The 21770-nt window shown below is 37.1% G+C and overlaps 2 protein-coding genes across 3 annotated transcripts; one reads left to right on the forward strand and one right to left on the reverse strand.

The window, feature by feature from the left end:
• Positions 1-3236: 3236 nt before the first annotated feature.
• LOC101306407 lies at positions 3237-14815 on the reverse strand. The gene is made up of 12 exons (XM_004292389.1): positions 14458-14815; positions 8982-9049; positions 8654-8787; positions 7777-7901; positions 7614-7695; positions 6442-7261; positions 5222-6262; positions 4817-5106; positions 4547-4713; positions 4129-4432; positions 3586-3798; positions 3237-3537 (listed from the first exon to the last, which is right to left on the reverse strand). Exons 1-12 carry the CDS (start codon positions 14813-14815, stop codon positions 3237-3239), a joined length of 3903 nt encoding a protein of 1300 aa, XP_004292437.1.
• Positions 14816-15348: 533 nt separating this feature from the next.
• On the forward strand, positions 15349-20007 carry LOC101307647 (DNA-binding protein HEXBP-like). 2 transcript variants are annotated; one of them, XM_004290284.1, is made up of 4 exons: positions 15349-15514; positions 17345-17573; positions 18316-18408; positions 19172-20007. In XM_004290284.1, the coding sequence occupies exons 2-4, from the start codon at positions 17428-17430 to the stop codon at positions 19737-19739; spliced, it is 807 nt and encodes a 268-aa protein (XP_004290332.1). In that variant the 5' UTR covers positions 15349-15514; positions 17345-17427; the 3' UTR covers positions 19740-20007. The 2 variants fall into 2 exon arrangements, with proteins under 2 accessions (XP_004290332.1, XP_004290331.1); XM_004290283.1 differs by having other exon boundaries at positions 15363-15514; positions 17141-17573.
• Positions 20008-21770: the final 1763 nt, after the last annotated feature.

Consider the following 21770-nt stretch of genomic DNA (forward strand, 5'->3'; position numbering starts at 1 on the left):
TTTTGCCGTGTCGCCGTGTCTGTGTCCGTGTCCGTGTCCGTACAACTTAGCTAAAGACAAAATTTAAATTAACAAAAGAGGAAAGTGGGAGTGTGGATTATAAAATTGAGAGTGTAAATTTCAGTTCCCTTTACTTATCTTACATATATACCAAAAACCATCTGCTTACAGGGATTACATGGCTTCCATTAGCTAACTGAAACATCATATGAACAAAAGATGTGTACCATTTGCTGCTACTTGTGGTATGAACAAAAGATGACGTTTTCCAGGTACCATTATCTTTAAAAAAAATAGTAGTCAAAAGTATAGTTAGATGATCACAAAAGAGCCATCATTTGTCTAATACAGTACCTTATCCACATCTTCACAAAAGCTACATATCATCATCCTTTAAGATTCAATCTGTTTTCTTCTTCTCAAACTAGACTTGTGGTGCTGCTGATGATGAAGCCAATTATTTTGCCTGCTATTATTTTATAAAGAAGCAAATAAAAATAAGCATGTGGAAACTCTATGACCGCATAAGAACTAAATGACCATAGTAATACCTAAATGAATAGAACGAATCTAGTTTTTGTAAAACCTTTATGGTATATAGCTATTGTGCCTTCTCATGAACACATAAAGCAAAAGACACAAAATTTATTACAGACCACCACACACAACATAAAGATAGAGTATGAGACATATGAAAATAGCTAGGATAAAAACGAATATAAAATTTTGATTAAGACTTGATTGCATTTACCTTTTGCTTCGCTGATTTGAATCATAACCAAATAATGCCCTTCCAGCCACATTCTCTGCTGGCCTCTTTCTCTATATCATTTTTTCTGGTGTGGTACTGATTGGTTCTTTGGATTCTGAAATCTTTGGATCCATAACAACGCGCTTCACCATCAAGTCATCATTAGTGTGGACTTTTATCTCAAACAGATGAGTCTGTCCTTGTACTTGTGTAATCAATTCTGGTAAAACTTGCCCTCCCTCATAGTATGACCCTTCAAGTAAGTCCCGACAACTACAACCAAAGAGTTCATCTGTTGGGTTACCCATAATAGTGACAATGGCTTGGTCATCATTATCGTGAATTGTCATGTGCAGCCTGTAACTGCACAATAGATAGAGGTTATTATTTTTTAGTCATTTTTCCGGTTTATTTTGACATTAAAATAAAATGTTGGTTGCATTAGAACTTACTATGGATAAGGATCTTGCACTCCATGCAGAACACATGTGAACTCTTTAGCTCTTTTTCTTTCAGTTGTCTATAACAGTCTGCAATTGGACAACAATTGTATCACCATCCACCAAAAGTTGCAAACCTTTAGATTGTAGCTTTACAATAAACTGTTTCCTTATGTTTCATATAGAAATATGGTTAGAAAGAAAATAGAGCTATATATATAATAGTATCTGTAAATGCAATCATTATAGGAATAAGGAGAATATAAAATTTGTTTCTAAATGCAATCATTATAGAATAATGTCTCTTAGAAATCATTGAATATCATCAATTAGATTATAGTCCTAAAATATGTTGTATAAAAGTTTTTAAGATTTACAAAACAGATGTGCTGATATAGATTTACATCATATAAAGTTGCAATGAAATGATTGATTAAAATACCACATTAAGGTGTTGTAACATAGACCTTAATGTGGTTTTCTAATCGATCGTAGTCCTTAATGAACAATGTCTCTTAGAAATCATAACATTTGGTTAGATTCTAGTCCTAAATTAATTTGTATTAGTTTTTGAAATGTGCAATAAACTGTTTCCTTCTATTTAATATAGAAATATGGTTAGAAAGAAAATAACAGTTGTCTAAAATTATATGGGGGCGGATCCGTGGCATCCAAAATTATAATCAATATTATAACCCCAATTTCATCCATTAGATCTAAGAATAATTAACGGTTGAGATAAGTTATAAAAATATAATCACTTTCTTTTATTTTCTTTTTCTTTAAATTGATTTAGGATTTTTTTCCTCATCTTTCTATAAATACACAATAAAAATTGATGATTACCTACTATGAATTTGGAATATAATAAAGAGGGAGTTAATGCCTTAATGGTTTCCCATTGATCATTGTCATACGAGTTTAGTATCTTCCCCAAAAAAAAAAAAATAATCATAAGTTGAGAAACCATTAAAATGGGAGTAATCTATATATCAAAGCACTCGATCATCTGTAGCGACTGATTTCCAATTAGAAGATGATGAATTCTTGAATAAGTTCTGCCATCGTAATGAAAAAGAGAAAGAGGTAGTGAAAATTGAAACTCAGCCAATTTTCGAAAGTAATTTGGTATATTTTTTCTCATTTTCTCCAAACTCGGACAATAAAAAAAATGAAGAAGATGAGTTTTTCGATCCTAAAGAAGAAGAAGACGAGCTTCATAAGGAAGTTGATAGCACCTTCTTAATCCCTATTACTTGTCATCAATGTCTTTTAACCTAAATTGATTTAAATAAAAAAGAAAAGAAAAGAAAAGAAAATGGTATAAGTTTTATGACTTATCTCAACCGTTAATTACCCTTAGATCTGATGGATGAAATTTGGGTTATAATATTGATTATAATTTTAGATGTCACGGATCCGCCCCCAAGTTATATATATATAGAATATAAAACTGTTTCTAAATGCAATCATTTTGGAACAATGTCTCTTAGAAATTATTGCATATGATTATATTGTAGTCCTAAATTACTATGTATAAGTTTTTGAAATGTACACAGCAGATGCACATTTACATCAAATAAAGTTGCAATGTGATCATGAGTTAGGAAATGTTAATATTTTGCTATCGAATGTTTCTCCGAATTGAATTCATGCAGCAAAGAGTCCTCATCTTTCCTGCTTGTCTTGTGTCCTCCAAAACTTCCAGACCCCTTGAAATCCTGACCTTGTCACCCAGCTTAGAAAATCTACATTTGTTTGGCATGTATATTAATGGGGATTAATCCGGACACAAGTCTGAACTCACTAACAACACCACACCAGAAACCGAAGAACTCAAGAACTCAAGAACTCACTTTGCAGCAAAGTTGCTACGTTTTCTGAATATATTATATAAAAAAATGGCTGCTGGAAGGACTATAAAGTTAGACTTAAATAGCCTCCAAAACCCTACGAGCAATAGGAAAGGAAAAGAATTAAAACAAAGATTACAAGGAAAGTTTAAAATACAAAATGAAACTACTACCAATTACTCTACTCTGGCCTTAGTTGGTCACATAGTCCTTGAGGTGCGGTGGAGCTTGAGTCTTTCTCTTAGGCCTCTGGGTTGATGCTCCTGCATCAGGTTCTCCGGGTTGCGAAGGACTCGCCCTCGAGTCAATCACAGTGCATTCATTCTCACGATGATAGGCCTTCAAGTCGGAAACATTGAAAGTAGGGGAGACACCAATATTAGCTGGTAGTTCAAGAGTGTATGCATTAGAACCAACCTTCTTCAGTACTTTATACGGACCCCCACCTCGATCATGTAGTTTCCCATATTTTCCTCTTGGGAATCTTTCTTTCCTAAGGTTTATCCATACCAGGTCTCCCACCTCGAATTCAACTTGTCACCTATGTTGATCAGCACTTTCTTTGTACTTCAAGTTACTTGCTTTCAATCTTCTGCTTATCTTCTCGTGAAGAGCCTTAATATGCTGCACCATGTCTTGAGCATCGCCACTGAACCTATTTTCAACCGGCAGCAGAATTAATTCCATGGGGCTGTTAGGATTGCGTCCATATACAGCTTCAAAAGGACTTATTTGGATGCTCCTATGCTTGGACCTGTTATAAGCAAACTCAGCTTGAAGTAGTGTTTCACACCAGCTGCCCTTTTTACTTCCTACGAGTGACCTTAACAAGTTACCTAGACTTCTATTAACCACTTCCGTCTGGCCGTCCGTTTGAGGATGATGAGCAGTGCTGAATTGTAGCTTTGTCCCAAGCTTACGCCATAAGGTCCTCTAGAAATGTCCCACAAACTTTGTATCCCTATCTGAAGTAATAGTGGAAGGAATCCCATGCAGCCTCACGACCTATTTAAAATAAATATCTGCTATATGGCTTGCATCCATGGTTTTCTTGCAAGGGATGAAGTGAGCCATCTTCGAAAACCGGTCAACCACGACCAATATTGAATCATGTCCACTTCTTGTTTTTGGAAGTCTCACAACAAAATCCATGCTGACATCCTCCCATGGAGCTTGTGGTTGAGGCAGAGGAGTGTAGAGCCCAGTATTTTGGCTCCTACTCTTGGCTATATGGCAAGTTCGACACCGCTGCATATACTTTACCACATCCTTTTGCAACTTAGGCCAATAAAATTTCTCACTAATCAATGCCAAAGTCTTGTCCCGCCTAAAATGTCCACCTAAACCACCTCCATGTTGTTCTTCAATTATCCAGACACGTAGGGAGCCTTGAGGAACACACAATCAGCTCCCTTTAAACAATTAACCATCTTGGACATGGAAATCTTGTTGAGGACCTTTGCTAGCACAATTATTCCACACTTCACAAAAGTCCGCATCACCTTCATATAAATCTTTCAGCTGCTCAAACCCATCAACTCTTATCTTCATAACCGACAACAAAGTCTCCCGCCTACTCAAAGCATTAGCTACCTTGTTTTGAACTCCTGATTTGTGCTTGATGACAAAATCATACTCTTGCAATTCTTCAACCCACGTAGCATGCCTTCTGTTCAGTTTTTGTTGCCCATTAATAAACTTGAGTGCTTCATGATCAGAATAAAGAATTTTCTTTATAAATAAGATACTGCCTCCATTGTCAAAGAGCTTGCATGATTGCATAGAATTCAACATCATAGGTAGAATATCGTTGTCGAACATCATTGAGCTTCTTACTATAGAACGCCGTAGGTCTCCCTTCTTGACTTAGAACAGCTCCAATCCTGACCTTGGAAGCTTCACAATCAACCTCAAATACCTTCTTGTAATCTGGAAGAGCTAACATAGGAGCCTTTGTCATGGCTATTTTGATTGCTTGGAAGCTCTTTTCTGCTGAGTTTGTGCACTTAAAAGTACTAGCCTTTAAACAATCGGTCATTGGTGCCACGATGGAACTGAAATTCTTAATGAACCATTGATAAAAGGAAGCTAGACCATGAAAACTCCGAACATCATGAATAGTCCGAGGAGTAGGCCATCCCAAAATTGCTTCAATTTTTTTTTTAGTCTACTTGTACCCCATCAACAGAGATAACAAAACCCAAAAAGATTAGTTTATCTGTCAAGAATTCACACTTCTTCAAATTCGCATATAGCTTCTCGGCTCTCAACACTTCAAAGACTTGTCTCAAGTGTTCCATAAGTTGGCTAACATCACTGCTATAGACCAGAATGTCGTCAAAATACACAACCACAAACTTGCCAATGAAAGAACAAAAGACCTGAATTATGATACGCATAAATGTGCTAGGGGCATTTGTTAGTCCGAAAGGCATCACCATCCATTCAAATAGTCCATCTCGGGTTTTAAATGCAGTCTTCCATTCATCCCCAGGTCTCATTCTTATCTGGTGGTACCCGCTCCTTAGATCAATCTTTGAAAATACTTTTGCACCTGCCAAATGATCTAGCATGTCTTCTAAACGAGGTATTGGAAATCTATACCTCACAGCAATTTTGTTTATTGCCCTGCTATCCACACACATTTGCCAAGTACCATCTTTCTTCGGTGTAAGCAAAGCCGACACTACACATGGGCTCATACTCTCTCTGATAACTCCTTTCTTCAACAATTCAGTCACATACTTATTAAGCTCATCATATTCTTGGGGACTCATACGATAATGAGGTTTATTCGGCAGGCTAGCTCCTGGTACAAAATCAATGTGATGTTGGATATCCCTCAAAGGTGGTAGTCCTACTGGTAACTCTTCTGGAACAACATCGACAAATTCTTTCAACAATGAGGCTACTACTTCAGGGGCCTCATGAGCATTATCATTAGCTTCTCTTCCAATAAGCATATAGAACATACCCTCCTCTTTAGATTCATTCAAGAAATTACACATCGTGAGAAAGTTGTCACCCTCTGCATGTTTTGATGAAGGCTTGTGTTCATATCTAGATGGGCCCAAAATTACTTTGTTGCCATCTTTAACAAAGGTGTAGGTGTTTAGATGTCCATCATGTACATACTTCCTATCATACTGCGAGGGACGCCCTAGTAAAAGGTGACATGCATCCATGAGAGCTACATCACACCATTGCGAGTCTTGATACTTGGTGCCAATAGAGAAATACACCAAACATCTTTGATGACCACCACGTCGTTTCCTTTCTTAAACCATGACAACTTGTAAGACTTGGGCCTCCTCTCAGTTACCAAACTTAACTTATCCACCATATGCTGAGACACAATGTTTTCACAACTCCCACTATCAATAATAACACTACATACCTTGCCATTCGAGGTACATTTTGTGTGAAAGATGTTGTGTTTGAGCCACTCAGAATCATCCTCAACTTTTGATGCGCTCATTGTTTGGCGAATGACTAGTGATTCCCCGTGATCACTCCAAGTTATTTCTTCTTCATCTTGGTCCCCATAGTCATCAGAAGTTGGCATGTCGTCCAACCCCGCACTACTGCTCTCCCCTAACTCTTCCACTAAATTTACAACTCTCCGGTTGGGACAATCTGATGCAATGTGCCCTAGGCCTGAGCACTTGAAACACTTCACATTTTTTCCTTTGTTACTCTCTCGAGCTTCCGCTTTATGTTCAGCTTGATTCTTCAAGGGTTCACGTATATTGGCGTCCAACATGGGTGTGATTTTGGGAGTGCTTGATGACGCTATTTTTTTAGCCTCATAATCTTCACTTGCTCCCCTCTTATAACGACTTTGCAGTTGCTTTTCAACTTGTATGGCTAGTTGGTAAACCTCACTATAACTCCAACATGGTTGTAGCACTACGACATCATGAATTTCTCTTCTCAAGCCTGCCAAATATCTTGCAACCGTTTGTTCTTCCTCTTCAGCTAGACCACACCTCATGGTAAGAAGATCAAACTCCTTTGTAAAGTCATCCACTGTCCGACTACCCTGTCGAATGTTGTGCAGCTTCAAAAAGTTATTTTGAAGGTAGTTTTCATGCATAAACTTCTTCCTCAATTCCTTCCTCATTGCGCCTGTTATGAGCCATGGAGATCCACCATGCTCCAACCGGAGCTCTGATACCAAATTAATAGGGATTAATCCGGACATAGGTCTGAACTCACTAACAACACCACACCAGAAACCGAAGAACTCAAGAACTCACTTTGCAGGAAAGTTGCTACGTTTTCTGAATATATTATATAAAAAAATGGCTACCGGAAGGACTACAAAGTTAGGCTTAAATAGCCTCCAAAACCCTAGGAGCAATAGGAAAGGAAAGAATTAAAACAAAGATTACAAGGAAAGTTTAAAATACAAAAAGAAACTACTACCAATTACTCTACTCTGTTCTTAGTTGGTCACATAGTCCTTGAGGTGCGGTGGAGCTTGAGTTTTTCTCTTAGGCCTTTGGGTTGATATTGTTATGTCTGAACATAAATAATTTATAGCTTGAATGAATTGATCAAGCTTACTTTGTTTTGTATTTGTCTGCATCTGCAACAGCTAGATTGAAAATAACACATGTATGTCTTGTTTCTGTTGCTGTGATCTCCCCTACACATAACATCTAGAAAAGATTAACAAATACTATACTACAAAAAATATTGTAACATAGTATGATGAATCCTTCCTTACTTTTGAATGTAGTTACTCTTAAACTTGTCAAAACAGCAAACACGGGTGGTGACATTTGCTGAAGAGCCGCCATGTCAAACTCCTTACCAAGATCACCCCAAAAGCAAATCTTCAACTGTTCTCTCCTGCAATTGAAATACTACGATTAAACCTAGACCTGATGCTGCATTCTGATATAATAAATAGTGACTCATCTTTAATAAGAAGTCCATTTTCTATTTAAAAAGGAGGCACTTTGAACAATCAAATGGAAAAAAAAATGCAAAAGTGCTTAATTAAAATCACAATACAATTAGGTTCTCTGAACATGGAAGATAGCATAGAATCACATCCCTTGATTGTTATGCATGATCGACATAGTTTTATATCTCCTACAATTGAAAAATGTCATACCTCAGATTCTCAATTGTAAACTCACATATGAGTTCCATTTGATTCTTGTCTCTCACAAAAACTTGGTGGTAATATATAAACTGCAAGTCTTTTACGAAAGAATCACCAAAAGCTATTGTCACTCAGAATGAAGTAGTTACATACAACTATAGCGTAGACGATTTCGATGATGACCTTGGTTGCTTCACAAATCTCCTAGATGCGGGAACCTTGTTTGCCGATAACATTGTCATGGCGAGGAGGTGGGCAGAACCATCTAAGGTAGATGGTTGTAATCGATCAGGAAAATCCAAGGAAAGGAAAAAAAAAAAACAAAGAAGAAGAAGAAAGCCAAAATACCACACCTAAACTGATTGTTTCTTTGTCTTCCCGTAACCTCGAATGACCACAATGGCACAGCCACTACCCACGCAAAACCAAACCCTTACAAGATAACGAAATTCTTCAATCCAAACCAAACGACCACCATGCAAAATGAAATCACCCAATTGCTTCTGAATTGCTATTCAGTCTCACTTCTCTTGCCTCAGACCCATCTTCTTCTCCCTCACATGGAAAACCCAGAAACCCAAAATCACCTCCCTTGTACTTATTGATGACAAACCTAATTTCAGAACCCTAAAACCACTGTCAACATCGAAACACCAATCACACTGATCACTAAAGTAGATAGATAGCCAGGAACCGATGAACTTGATCGTTCTGAAACAAAGAGAACGATATCAGATTGAGAGAAAGCGAGAGAGCAAAAATCACATACAGATGCAGAATTGTATTTACTGATGACAAACCTAATTTCAGAACCCTAAAACCTCTGCCAACATCGAAACACCAATCACACTGATCACTGAAGTAGATAGATAGCCAAGAACTGATGAACCTGATCGTTTTGAAACGAAGAGAACGATATCAGATTGAGAGAAAGCGAGAGAGCAAAAATCGCATGCAGATGCAGAATGACACGAGGAGCAACGACCATGGCAATTGATGACAATAACATAAATAAACGCAAAGTAAGGACACGACCGTAAAATCACGCGGTCCTTAGCTACAGTAACTCAGAAATGTTAGATAGTAAATATCTAACTTAAGCGCTTGCAAGGCTTGAGAAAAGACATCTCCAAGCCAGATCTTCAAAGATATTTGACTATATGTCTAATACTAGCTAAAACATCCGCCAAGAAATTGGCTTCTCGAAAATGTGAGAAGATCTAACATTATCAAAACCTTCAACAATAAGAAGGGTTTTCTCTAAAAGGGACTTGAGACGCCAATTATATAATTTAATGATTTATATAAAACACATTGTCTTATGAGTGATTATCTTAATGAAAACAAAATTTACATAAAGATAAATATTAGTTACGAGGTGTAGAGCTTTATTACGCAAATCTGAACTCGTGCCTCATTGAGCATATGGACATAAAATATTTACGATTTTAATGATAATTTATTGTCACATAAATAAAATGGTTCTCAAACTTAGAGTATAAAGAATTATTATTAGTACAAAAAGAAGAAGAAAAGAGCAAGCTTAATTACTATTTTCTCAACAATTCGTTGTCTTGACGCCCTAATGGTTTTCAAACATATAATTATGGTATTACCACAAACGCAACATTGATTAATAACTTTTTCCTTAATTTTTATGAAATTAAGAAAAATTCTTCAAAATAATTAATCTCTTCAAAGATAGTTTTTACGATATAAAGATCCTAACTATACCATGAGGAACTCAACCCCAATTTACTTATATTAATGAAGTTTTACCATTATAACAACACACTGCATACACAACACCTCCTCTTTTACCAGTGCCCCACCATGTCAATGAGCAAATTAGGAGGTAGGAGCAGCGAAGATTCAGTATGTTATTCGATCTTTTCTCTCTTAACCATGTTATATATCTTTTCTTTTCTTTGGTCGTAACTAATTAGGGTTATTTTAGTCGCATGGAACAACCAATGTCGAGCTAAAGACCAAGGAGTTTATGATCTTAGCGGCGGATAAAAGAGTCACCGGAGAGAATGGTCGGCATCGTGAAACAAGTAAGTTAAGAAATATAAATCTAGGTTTTTTTTCCCGATAAGGAAGTCCTATAAATCTAGGTTTTTTTCCCAATAAAGAAGTCCTATTTTTTTTCCCGGTGTCGTGAAAATATTTACCACTTTAACGATAATTTGTTGTCACATAAATACAATAAAATAGTTCTCAAACTTGTAACATAAAGAATTACCATAAATAATAGCTTAGTATCAATGGCAGAGGTAGGATTTGAAGCATACTGGGGCACATAGAATAAAAATATTTATCTATCAAAATGGTGATACTAATAATCCTCGTTTAGAAAATTTCTAAATAAAATTTATGTCTATTAAAATGATGTTTAATGATTATCCTCGACAAGATAAAATCATTTTATATGGCTTATCTATCTATACCACTAAAACGTATTTCTCAATATATGAAAACAAGAAATAATTTATTTTTCTTAAGATAATGTGATCATTCCTTGAAAAAAAAAATCATCTTTGAACTCGTAGCAAATTTGATTTTCATTTAAATAAGAATATTAAGTAAGAAATACTAAATTGTAGCCTTAAGCTAGTTGTCCTCCAACAAAAACGGGGAAAAAAGCAAACTGTCTAAAAAACGGAAAAAAAAAGTGTTGCAATGAAACAAACCAGAGAACCCTAATAAGGATTAAGCCACTGCATTATGATAGACATATGGTAAAATTGGTAACTTATTTGTATTTATACAAATAGTCTAGTGGGGTACGTGCCCCACCTTGTCTAAGGTGACTCAACCACTACTTGTAATGAGTCTTGTTTGACTTAGCTAACTATGGTTAGAAAACACATGCAACTTTTCGTTATTTATTTGTTATTTGCATTGGTTTATGAATTTCTTCTATATATATGGATTTTGAATTTGTATTTTAGATTGATTTTGGACTTAACAAAAAAAAATGTTTTCTTCATATTTCAAAGTTGTAGCAGTAGATGGATTTCAAGGTCTAACTTTGTCATATTATGAAAATATAAGTTAAACTAAAAATTTAAGATTAACACGGAGACCCACTAAAATATAGAACACGCAAAACTTAATAAAACCTAAACGCATGAAAAGAAGCTGAAACAAATAATTTTTTTATAGTTGAGTATCAACTACATTTGGGTTGTTGTGAGAAATAGAATGAAAAACCCTTCTACCCAATCTAGATCGGAAGTAGAAGTAGACGGTGATGCTTTATTTAAGAATTGAGATTTAAGTCTCTCTCTCTCTCTCTCTGCCGTTTTGGGAGTTTCTTGGTTTGCCTCACCCTCGTGGTGATTCCCCTGAGTTAATCTCAAGATTTCATTCTTCGTTTTTCATTTTTCTTTGTCAATTTCAGCCTAGATCCATGCCTAATTTCTAATCCCAAAATCAAATATATTTCACCTATCTTCTCTTCCAATCTTCTCCCTCCATATTTTCGGTCTTAGATATGCTCCCGCCTACGCTTTTTCGATGCCATATCTTGAAACCTACAACACCTACTCCTAAATGTGAATCGTTGCATATCAAATGGAAGGTGTGTAGAGCCTTGGCTCGTGTGCATGCACCACCTTCTTCCTTATTCTGGTTTCTTTTCGTTCTTGGTAGTATGGGTGTTTTTGGCCCGTGGTTTCTTAAGGAGTGCCTACGAATTCGAAGTGGTGGTTTTGATAAGTTAGTGGGTTTAGGGTTTCGGCATGACTTTTCGATTCAATTTCGATCATCTTCTTCAACTTACAAGATACGCTAGCATAATTCTCACTTCTTTATAAATTGATTGGTTTTTCTTGTTAATGTGATTACAACCAGAATTAAAAAAAAAAAAAAAAGCTTGAAGTCATGGATTTTATTGTATATATTTTGGGTATGTCTTTTATGAATAAGAATGTATTGCCCATGAATCTTTCATTGATTAGATTGTAAATGCATATTTGCTTGTTATATTTAATATGTGGATGAATTATTACCTGCACCCGTCACATTTCTGAAGTGGTGTTCCTCACCAATGAATAACTGACACGTTAGTTTATGACGTGTGAACGTGTGGTTTCTTGTTGATACATTACCTATATCAGCTAACGTTCGATTAACACCGTTCTCTCTTCCAACAAGGTGAAGGGTTTTCTGTGTTTCAGGCTTTTCAGCTATAAGCCATTGATCAGCTCTCTTCCAGTTTTTTAATTTTCATCACCCGGCCACATGATACCATTTGTCCATTCTTATGAATCTTAAATCTGCCATCTTTATACCCTCAGAACAATTTTCTACCCATCAACCTATATGTCTATCTATTCGTCGACTCTCAGCAAAATGAAGCCAATTTAAGCTTATGGGTTCAATTTACAAGGATTTAAAAGGAGAGAAAAAGTAGACATGAGTTTCACTCTCTCCTCCACCACCAACTACCAAGCACCACCGTGACTCACCTTTACCACTACTAAAATCACCGATTTTCGACAAGTCTGTTCTTGCCTCCGCGTCATTCGACGATATTCAGGTACCCAGAATTTTATCTGGGCACCCAAACCTTCTTCAGACCCATCCCCATTTTGAAAATCTATACTAAGATCGATCTTGTGGTTAATTCAATAAATTTCTTGAATTATTCCTTAATGGCACTTGTTGTCTAACAACCATCCCAGACAAATAAGATATTCTTCTGAGGTGTATTAGCTCTACCCAGATGCCTTCACGCTTTCGGACTCCAATTCAAACGACCATGAAAAGTGAAGAAGAAAAACAAGTGTTGTAAGTGTGAAACGACTGTGAATTATTTGACAGAGTGACAGAGTTAATAACTCAAATACCATTTAACTCTAATTTAAAATTAATGTAAACGTGTCAGTTATTCATTGGTGCGGAACACCAACTCAGCAATGTGCCAGGTGCATGTAATAATTCCTCTTAATATGTGTTATGTTATTTGGTCATGCACACCAAGTGTTTGATGAAATGTCTATGAATGAATTAAGGTACACACCAAGTGTTTGATGAAATGTCTGTGAATGAATTTTGGCGCTTTTGCTCGATGAGAGCACAATGGACCTTGATGTGCTAGCAATGGCTGACCTTCTCAAGTTCTTGAGCAAGGAATGTGAGGAAAGAGCCGCTACGCGTTGCAAACCCAAGCATGTGTTCATGTAATTGGCAATGTAGCTATTAAAATTTATATATAACTAGGCAAGTAACTGTTGAGAGCCATGTAATTAGCTAGTCATGTAATTATTTATGTAACTATCACTGTAACTACCATTTATGTGACTTGGACATGTTTATGGCAAGTAACTGTTGAAAGCCATGTAACTAGCCAAATAACTGTTGAAAGCCATGTAACTGTATATGTAACCAGCAATGTAACTACCATTTATGTGACTTGGACATGTTTTTGGCAATGTAACTAGAATCTAAGTATGAAGTAACTAACAATATAACTAATCATGCCACTGTTGAAAGCCATGTAGCTGGTCATATGACTGATTCAGGTAACTAACGTTTAATAGACATCTCCATGTAACTGGGTATATAACTATTAAAAGACATATGTAACTATCCATGTAACTGTTAAAAGTCATTTAACTAGTAATGTAACTTGCAATATAACTACCATTTATCTGACACATAACTGGGCATGAAATTACCATTATTTATCTAACCTGGACATATAACTGGAAATGTAACTATAAAGTAAGCATGAAGTGACCACTGTTTAACTGATATCTCCATGTAACCGTTGATATAATTGTTAGAATGTATATGTAACTATCCATGTAACTATTGAAAGTCATGTAACTGGGCATGTAACCATACATGTAACTCGCAATGTAGCCACTGTTTATCTGACATGGATATGTAACTGGCAATGTAACTGAAAAGTCATATGTAACTGAAAAGTAATTTATCATGTTTGAGTTTTACACTTCCTTCTTCTTCATTTTTGTTTTGGCAAATTCAAATGGCATGCGTTGACCGAGGGCTGTAAGTTTTACATTTCCTCACCTCACTAGTCATGTAACTGGGCATGTAACTATTCGTGCAATTAGTCATGTAACTAGTGATGTAATCATACTTACTGAATAAACTAGTCATGTAACCAGTCATCAAAGGCTAACTTTACCTAGCAATTATACTTCAGATCCATACATGCATATACTCATAAAATTTGGCACAACTCGCCAATCTAATTCTTTTCTATTTCTGAACTCTCCACTCCAATTCATCGTCTATACTTTGTTGTACTACTACACAAACCCAAACTCTGAATTTCCCACTTTTCTGATGCTACAATGACCACCGCCTCTTCTTCCCCTCTCAATTTCACGATTAAATGGCCTCCAACTCCGAACCCGAAGACTCCTACTTCCCCTCTCCTTCCCAAAATCGACAACCATCTCACCTTCCCTACATGTTCAAGCGGTGACGATGTGACGAGGAGAGGGATGATGTCGTCGGCAAGCGCCGTCGACGAGTGCGGCCTAGAGACATAGGGGTTGGAGAGGGAGATCCGATGACTGAGCGCAGCGGAGAGGAGGTAGCAACTGAGGGGGAGCAGGGTTTGCCGAAGCTCCGATGGAGTGCATGTATTTGCGATTGAAGACCGGAGCTCCATTCATGATCCATGTCGACGATCATCGACGAGAGAGAATCGATCAAAAATAGGTGAAATTAGAGATGAGGGTAGAATGGTCATGTGAAAAGTGTGAAAATAGACATTTTTATCATTTAGGATGTTATGAGGTGATCATCTTATCATGTAACATGTTTTATCATGTGGAACAATTGAAGCCTATTTTATCATTTGTTTGTTCTTTTCATTTAAGATGTTATGAGGTAACCATCTTATCATGTAATATTTTTTAATGATGACTTTTTTAACATGTAGAATATTTGAAATCTATTTTATCATTTGTATCTTTAAATAATAATTTAATGTTATACGCCCATTTATATGATTGTCTTCACCGATGTACACAAATATATGTGTTTTATATTGATATCGTAATATGAGCTCAATTGTACTTTTAAAACGCGGGGTACACGATTGTAATTCCGTAAAGGGTCCATTTTCGTAATTTGGAAAAAAAGGTAAACAGCCCACAGGCAGAGCCACATTCTCATAATCTTTTCAGTTGTCTCGAACAAACAGAGAAAGAGGACCGACTTGTTCTAGGGTTCCTTCTCATTTTCTCTCTCCCTTTCACTCTAACCGCACCTTCTCAGCCCTCGTCTCCGCCGCGACATTCCTCGCCGGCTTCTCGGAAACGCCGTGACCTTAGCCGCGCGGCGCCTTCTCGTCTTCGCCTTCCAGGTAGGCTCTCTTTCTCTCTCTGGTCGAGCTCACTCTAATTTAATTTCATTGATTCTTGTGTTTCAATTTATATGCTTGATTCATAGAAATCCATGTATGAGGTCTCTGATTTAATGTGCGTTACTTGTATAAATTGTGGAATTCTATGAAGAATAGCCGTAATTATATGTTCTTGAGTAATTGTGGTAAACTTATTTACGCCACTGGATTTATTATACTTTAGAGTAGGAAAGTGCCACCTTAAACTGGTTAGAAGGTTCGAGTATTATAATAAACTGGTCACAAGATTTTAGTATATAGTTCACAAGTTGTGGTTTGTTTACAACGGCCAGATATGGGGAGTAACAAATGTTGAAGCCCTGGCATCCACTTATGAGATCTTCAAGGCTTTCTGTTTGGATTCATTCGGAGTTCCTTAGTCACTAGGAGGTTATTGAAACCCTATAGGTCATATGTGTTTCATTGGTTCATCTTCTTACTTTTGCTGACTGAATAACATCCGAATTAATATATTCCGTAGTATTCTCTATGTTTTTTTTCTAGCTTTGGTTGGGTTGTTTTCAGTTTTGTTTCAAGTATGGTCGAGTGGTTATTGGCTCTTTGATGGTTTTAAAGGAAATCTGCTGCTGCTTTCACCCCATCCCCTACGTGAATCTGCTGCTGCTTTTCACCAGTAGATGCTCAATGTTATCAAAACAATCAAAACATGTTTTCAGAGATACTAGCATGAGTGTTTTGGTTTCAAAACCCTTATGTTGACCATTATTCAATATAATGTTAAGACGATACATATTTATCAAGAACTACTGCTTTTAAATCTCCTTTTCTCTGTAGTAGTTTTTCTTTTGGCTAATTGTTTTTCTCCCATTATTTTCTTAAAGAAATGCCTTTATCCATCATTTTTCTTTTTCCTGTTGATAGTTTCATCAGCCACTTCTAAGTCCTTGATGGCTATGATCTTATAGTGGTGAAAAGTGCTGAAGGAAATTTTCCAAAAGGCAGTTTTTCGTATGAGTAGTGGATATGAGAGGTTATGGGAGGGGCTTTCCTTTTCTTGTATGCATAGCAAAAAGGATTCATCATACAATATCATTGATTGATTGTTTTCTACTCCTTCCTAAAGAAGGGTTTCACGATCTAAAGCAGTCCTAATAGGTGTTGTTGTTTATATTGATGATAATCTCTCTGAAGTTTCCAAGTTTACTCTTGATGTTCCTTTTCGATAAAGTCTTGATGTCATATACTAAATAGAGTAGGGTGCATGTTTGTAATGGTCACAGTTTCTGAAATTGGGGAGATGTTTCTGGTTCACTTGTTGTCTTTCGTCTCTCTCTAAAACAGGCTTCCTAGTTTTTCATCTATTATCAAATGGATAACACTTATAGTTGCTAGACGATGTTTACATTGTTCCAACCTTTAACTCTAAACACACCTATTTTTCCAAATGAGGAACCAGTTGCTCCTTCTCGCTCTGTATCCCTCCCCCCCCCCACCACCGCACTGGTTTAGGTTATTATCAAATGACTGGTTTGAGAACTTGGAGTGTATGTAGAGTAAGTTTGTAGGCTTGAGCAATAATTAATGACTGGTTGTTTGCAACTGATGCTTAGACTTTCATTTTTGAAGGATGTGGATGGTTGAGGGACTGAACATTTAGCATATGGCTTCAAGTGTGGTTGTATTTAATTCTTATGAGATGGGTTGCATGTTGAAATTTTCTGTACTTTGCTGGGATTTGGTGATTTCTGTTATGAAGGATGTAGTTGGTTTGGTTTAACATCATGGATATTGGGTGTGGTTGTAATGTGGGTGTGGCTGTGATGTGGACAGGGAGGAGGCAGTGGTGGTGGTGGTGGTGGTGTTTTTCCCTCAAATCAGTGGAGCTAGGTCATAATAAGAAATTAAACATAAGTATGGACAGCAGGAGCCTCAGCAGGAGCAGGAGCAGGAGCAGAAGCAGGAGCAGGAGCCCTACGGATCGTAAGATGCGTACTGATCGCTTTTCCTATCGCGATGCACCTTACAGGAGAGATGGTGGTCGTCGGGGTGGTGGTTTCAGGTTTACTAGCTTTTGACCATTATCTGATTTCTTCTATTGTCTTTAAATATGTGGGTTGGTATGGAGAAATTCATCTCTCAATATGTCTTCATGGTCTGGAGTCTTGCTATCAACTGTATGTGTTGAGTAAGACCTCTGCTTCAATACTGCCTTTGAAGGCCTTTTAAGTTTATAAATTATAAATTTGTCTTGTTCTACATTTGGAAGAGAAAATATGTTTTCAGATACAAATGTCTAGTTTTATCCACAAGTTCATCTTAGTTCTAGTGGTAGCCTTGTCTCTGTCAATGGATCCTACAAGTTGTATAGATGGAACATGCTCTTTTTTCTAAATGCTTTCTGATTGCATGGTATGTTTACTATCATATTTTGAATTTTAGTTTGCAGTCCTTTACTGCTTTGTTCTTGATGAGAAAAATATATGACATTTGGTCATTTCGTTCTTCACAATTGAATGACTGGTGTTTAGTTTTTGTTGTTTTTTTTTGTCAGTTTAGCATAGAAAAGTGCCTTATCCCACCTGTAAACCATTCAATAGCATATCCATTTCTCCTATGGATGCGATACGGGACCTTGTTTTGCTCTCTTTTGCTGAGTGCTGGATTCAATGCATTTTTTTGTAATATATTTTATGGAACTTTTCTGCTTGATCTGCGTTGTAACTGACCTCAAGAAGCTTACAACTTATGCAAAACACAGTTATTTCTGTTCATCACATAATATGTTGTTATTTTCTTGCCAGCCGAGACAATCTATGCAAGAATTGCAAAAGACCTGGCCATTTTGCTAGAGAATGCCCTAATGTTGCAATTTGTCACAACTGTAGTCTTCCCGGGTATGGAAACTCTTTCTGCCTCGTAATTGTTGTCTTATTGTGGCAATCACTATCCTTAATTGTGGTTCTATATTATGCAGCTTGATCTGATATATATTTCATTAGACCGTTTATTGTTGCTTTTCAGATGTTGGGTTTACCTTTTAATACCGTCATGATTAGATAGTTAATGCTTACAATCCTGGAATTACTGCAGCTACCATTTGTATGTCTTACCACCACCCTAGTTGGTGTCTACACCGCTATCACTTAAAAAAAGAAGCAGCAGTGAGTGTTACAATTTTCATATTTCTCGCTCTTAGTATAGGAAAAAAACAAGATTTAAGGGAAAACCAAAAGTTTAAGGTCATCATGCACGGTCCCAAATGCTGGGCAAGGTGTTAACTTCTTGTACTTTTTGGAGCTATTAAATCTCTAAACACTTGGGACTACTTTAACATTTAAATCTTTATCTCATTGAGAATTGGGTGTCAATTATGTGTCATTAATTATATTAATTTGTCTGGCTTTAATGTGGGGCAATAGCTTCTGGTGTTTTCTGGAGCTACTATCTTCCGAACACTTGGGAGTGCTTTAACATAGAAGCATTAGGGTGGTGGGTAGATTTTTGTGCCATTTTTCAATAAATTTTGTTTCTTGTCCCTTAAGAATGCAGGTGTTTTGTTCTTTTTCATTCCCTTTCCTATAACATTATGATGCTTGCATGTTTGCTGGTGGAGCCTTTATTTCTATATTGTAACTTTGCCATCAAATATTTTTGTAGGCACATTGCCTCAGAGTGTACCACAAAGTCACTATGTTGGAATTGCCGCGAACCTGGTCACATGGCTAGCAACTGTCCAAATGAGGGCATCTGCCACACCTGTGGCAAGGCTGGACACCGTGCTAGAGACTGCACTGCTGCCCCAATGCCGCCTGGGGACTTGAGGTTGTGCAACAATTGCTACAAGCAGGGTCATATTGCAGTTGACTGCACAAATGAGAAGGCATGCAACAACTGTCGGAAGACAGGTCACCTGGCTCGTGATTGCCCAAATGAACCAATCTGTAACAATTGCAATGTATCTGGGCATGTGGCCAGGCAGTGCCCCAGAGCCAATGGTTTGGCAGAGAGGGGAGGTGGTGGTGGTGGTGGTGGTGCAGTTCGCAGCGGGGGTGGCGGTGGCGGCTACCACCGTGACATTGTATGTAGAAACTGCCAGCAACTTGGGCATATGAGCAGGGATTGCATGGGCCCCTTGATGATCTGTCATAACTGTGGGGGGAGAGGACACCTCGCATACGAGTGCCCTTCTGGTAGGTTCATGGATCGCTACCCCAGGAGGTACTGACAAGTTATAGATCGTCTTATGATTGCAGTTACCTTGTTATCTTGAGGAAGTGTTTCAGGTTTTAGATTTTAAGTTGAAGGTTGGAGCGACCGTGAGGAGTTGAATTGATACGTTTTGGTAGCATGTGTTTGTTTATGCGGAGTATTAAGTTTGCATTAGAACTTAATTTTGACCTTGTATTATTTCTGCATTCTTCGGCTGTTGCTACAAATAAGAACTGTACGCAAATATTGGAGTTGCCTGATAATGAGTTGTCAAGTTTCTGTCTACTTATTGGTTCCTGTTTGTGTGCTTGTCAACTTGGTGTTACCTGTCTGACTGATATAAGAATTGATTTGTAAACTTGGACTCCCTTTTGTTCCGGCCTATATGTCCAACTTTCCCAGGTGATAAAGACCATACTATATATCTCCCGCTTCTTGATTTTGATAATCTGCCTGTCTATATATCTATATGTTCCCATTCATAACTCAATACAATTATGCTCCTAGTTTCACCAAACTAAGCTACACAGCCAACCTCAGGCAGAATCTTTCAAGATTTCGAAAGGTGCCAATATGTTTCTAGTAAAAGCACAACAGCTACCCTTCTCCACATCCAGCGGCAGTCCTAGACAATCGAGTAACTGTTTCAACCGAAACAATACCATGAAGCACCTTTCAAAGCCACTGCTCTTTCTTGTTCGGATAGCAACATGTCAAAGCAAATTACCCCAGTAAACAGTAGGGAGGACTAGGAGGTCAGGGGAAAGATGAGAGAATGCAGCAGTGCCAGAGAGTTCACCTGAAGCAATATTCGGCCAGATCATCTGGTCACAAGCATTTGATAATGGTTGTTCAACCGCAGCATCAAGAAAGCGAAGGTCGAAATCCTCAGGCAAGACCTATTAATAATTAACTTGGTGGACGTTATATAAGCGATATGCTTCGTTACCATGTCAATTGATATTGTCGCACATAGATACAGGTCATGGACATTGTTATAAAGCAATTTTGCTTCGATATGAATTTAGCATTTTTGACGTTCGTTTTTTGGTCACTTTGAACATTTCCAGTTTTGAAGCCTTCAAATGAGATAATGCTAACTTGCTAAGGCATTGAATATACGAGATTAACTTTTTTAGCTGCGATTCTCAGTTCCTCACTCTTCTACATTTTCAGAATTCATCTCTAACCTTGAAGATGGAGAAAGAAAGAAGTTGTTTACGTTGCCTCAATTGTACATTTTACGATTTTTACCAACATATCAACTCTATGAGTATTTGTATCATCAAACTTCAATCCACCAGAGAATACTTAACTAGCCACCGAGGCACCTATTCATAGATCTTTCATGACCCTCGACCTTCCCATTCCCAGCCACAATGTACCCGTTTATCTAACAACATTTCCTCAAAAACGTAACAAAACTCTAAATCAATCTTGCACCCAGTGAATTAATGGACGGTGTGGCAAGAAAAATTGAGGAATGGTGTGATTAGGGTTTTTTTTTTTTTTTTAATAGAAAATACAATAAAAAAATTACAAAGAAAAACCTCAGCTACAACCATCACCGCAAACGGAAGGCAGAGTAGACTGAGACTAGAAGCTGGGAAGAGCAGCACATTACATCATGAACATTATGTCCTAAAAGTGCTAAAAAGTTTGCTATGAAATTCTCTTATCTCATACGAAATTTAAAAATCAAATTGAGGTGTGAATATATACTACGTGTCAAATGAGAAAATATGAAGGTTCTAATAGAAAATCTCTACCACACCATTTGATTTAATTTCAGTGATTGAGATATAAACACTTAATCGTTAAATCTCCATGATTCTTATGACCTGCATTCGCGTCCAAAACAATTCAAAATTAATGCCAAGATCTAGAGTGATGCTAAACTACTTTGTTACAATGTTACGACTCATGAATGTGTGTACATCATGATCTTATCATTCTGTATAGACCACTTGAGTTATCAGTGAATAAATCTAGATATACCACTTGAAGAACGTACTGAAGCTTTTGTTCTGTTCAAGGTTAGTTCTCT

Source organism: Fragaria vesca, linkage group LG2 (assembly GCF_000184155.1).
Source record: "Fragaria vesca subsp. vesca linkage group LG2, FraVesHawaii_1.0, whole genome shotgun sequence".
Taxonomy (NCBI): Eukaryota; Viridiplantae; Streptophyta; class Magnoliopsida; order Rosales; family Rosaceae; genus Fragaria; species Fragaria vesca.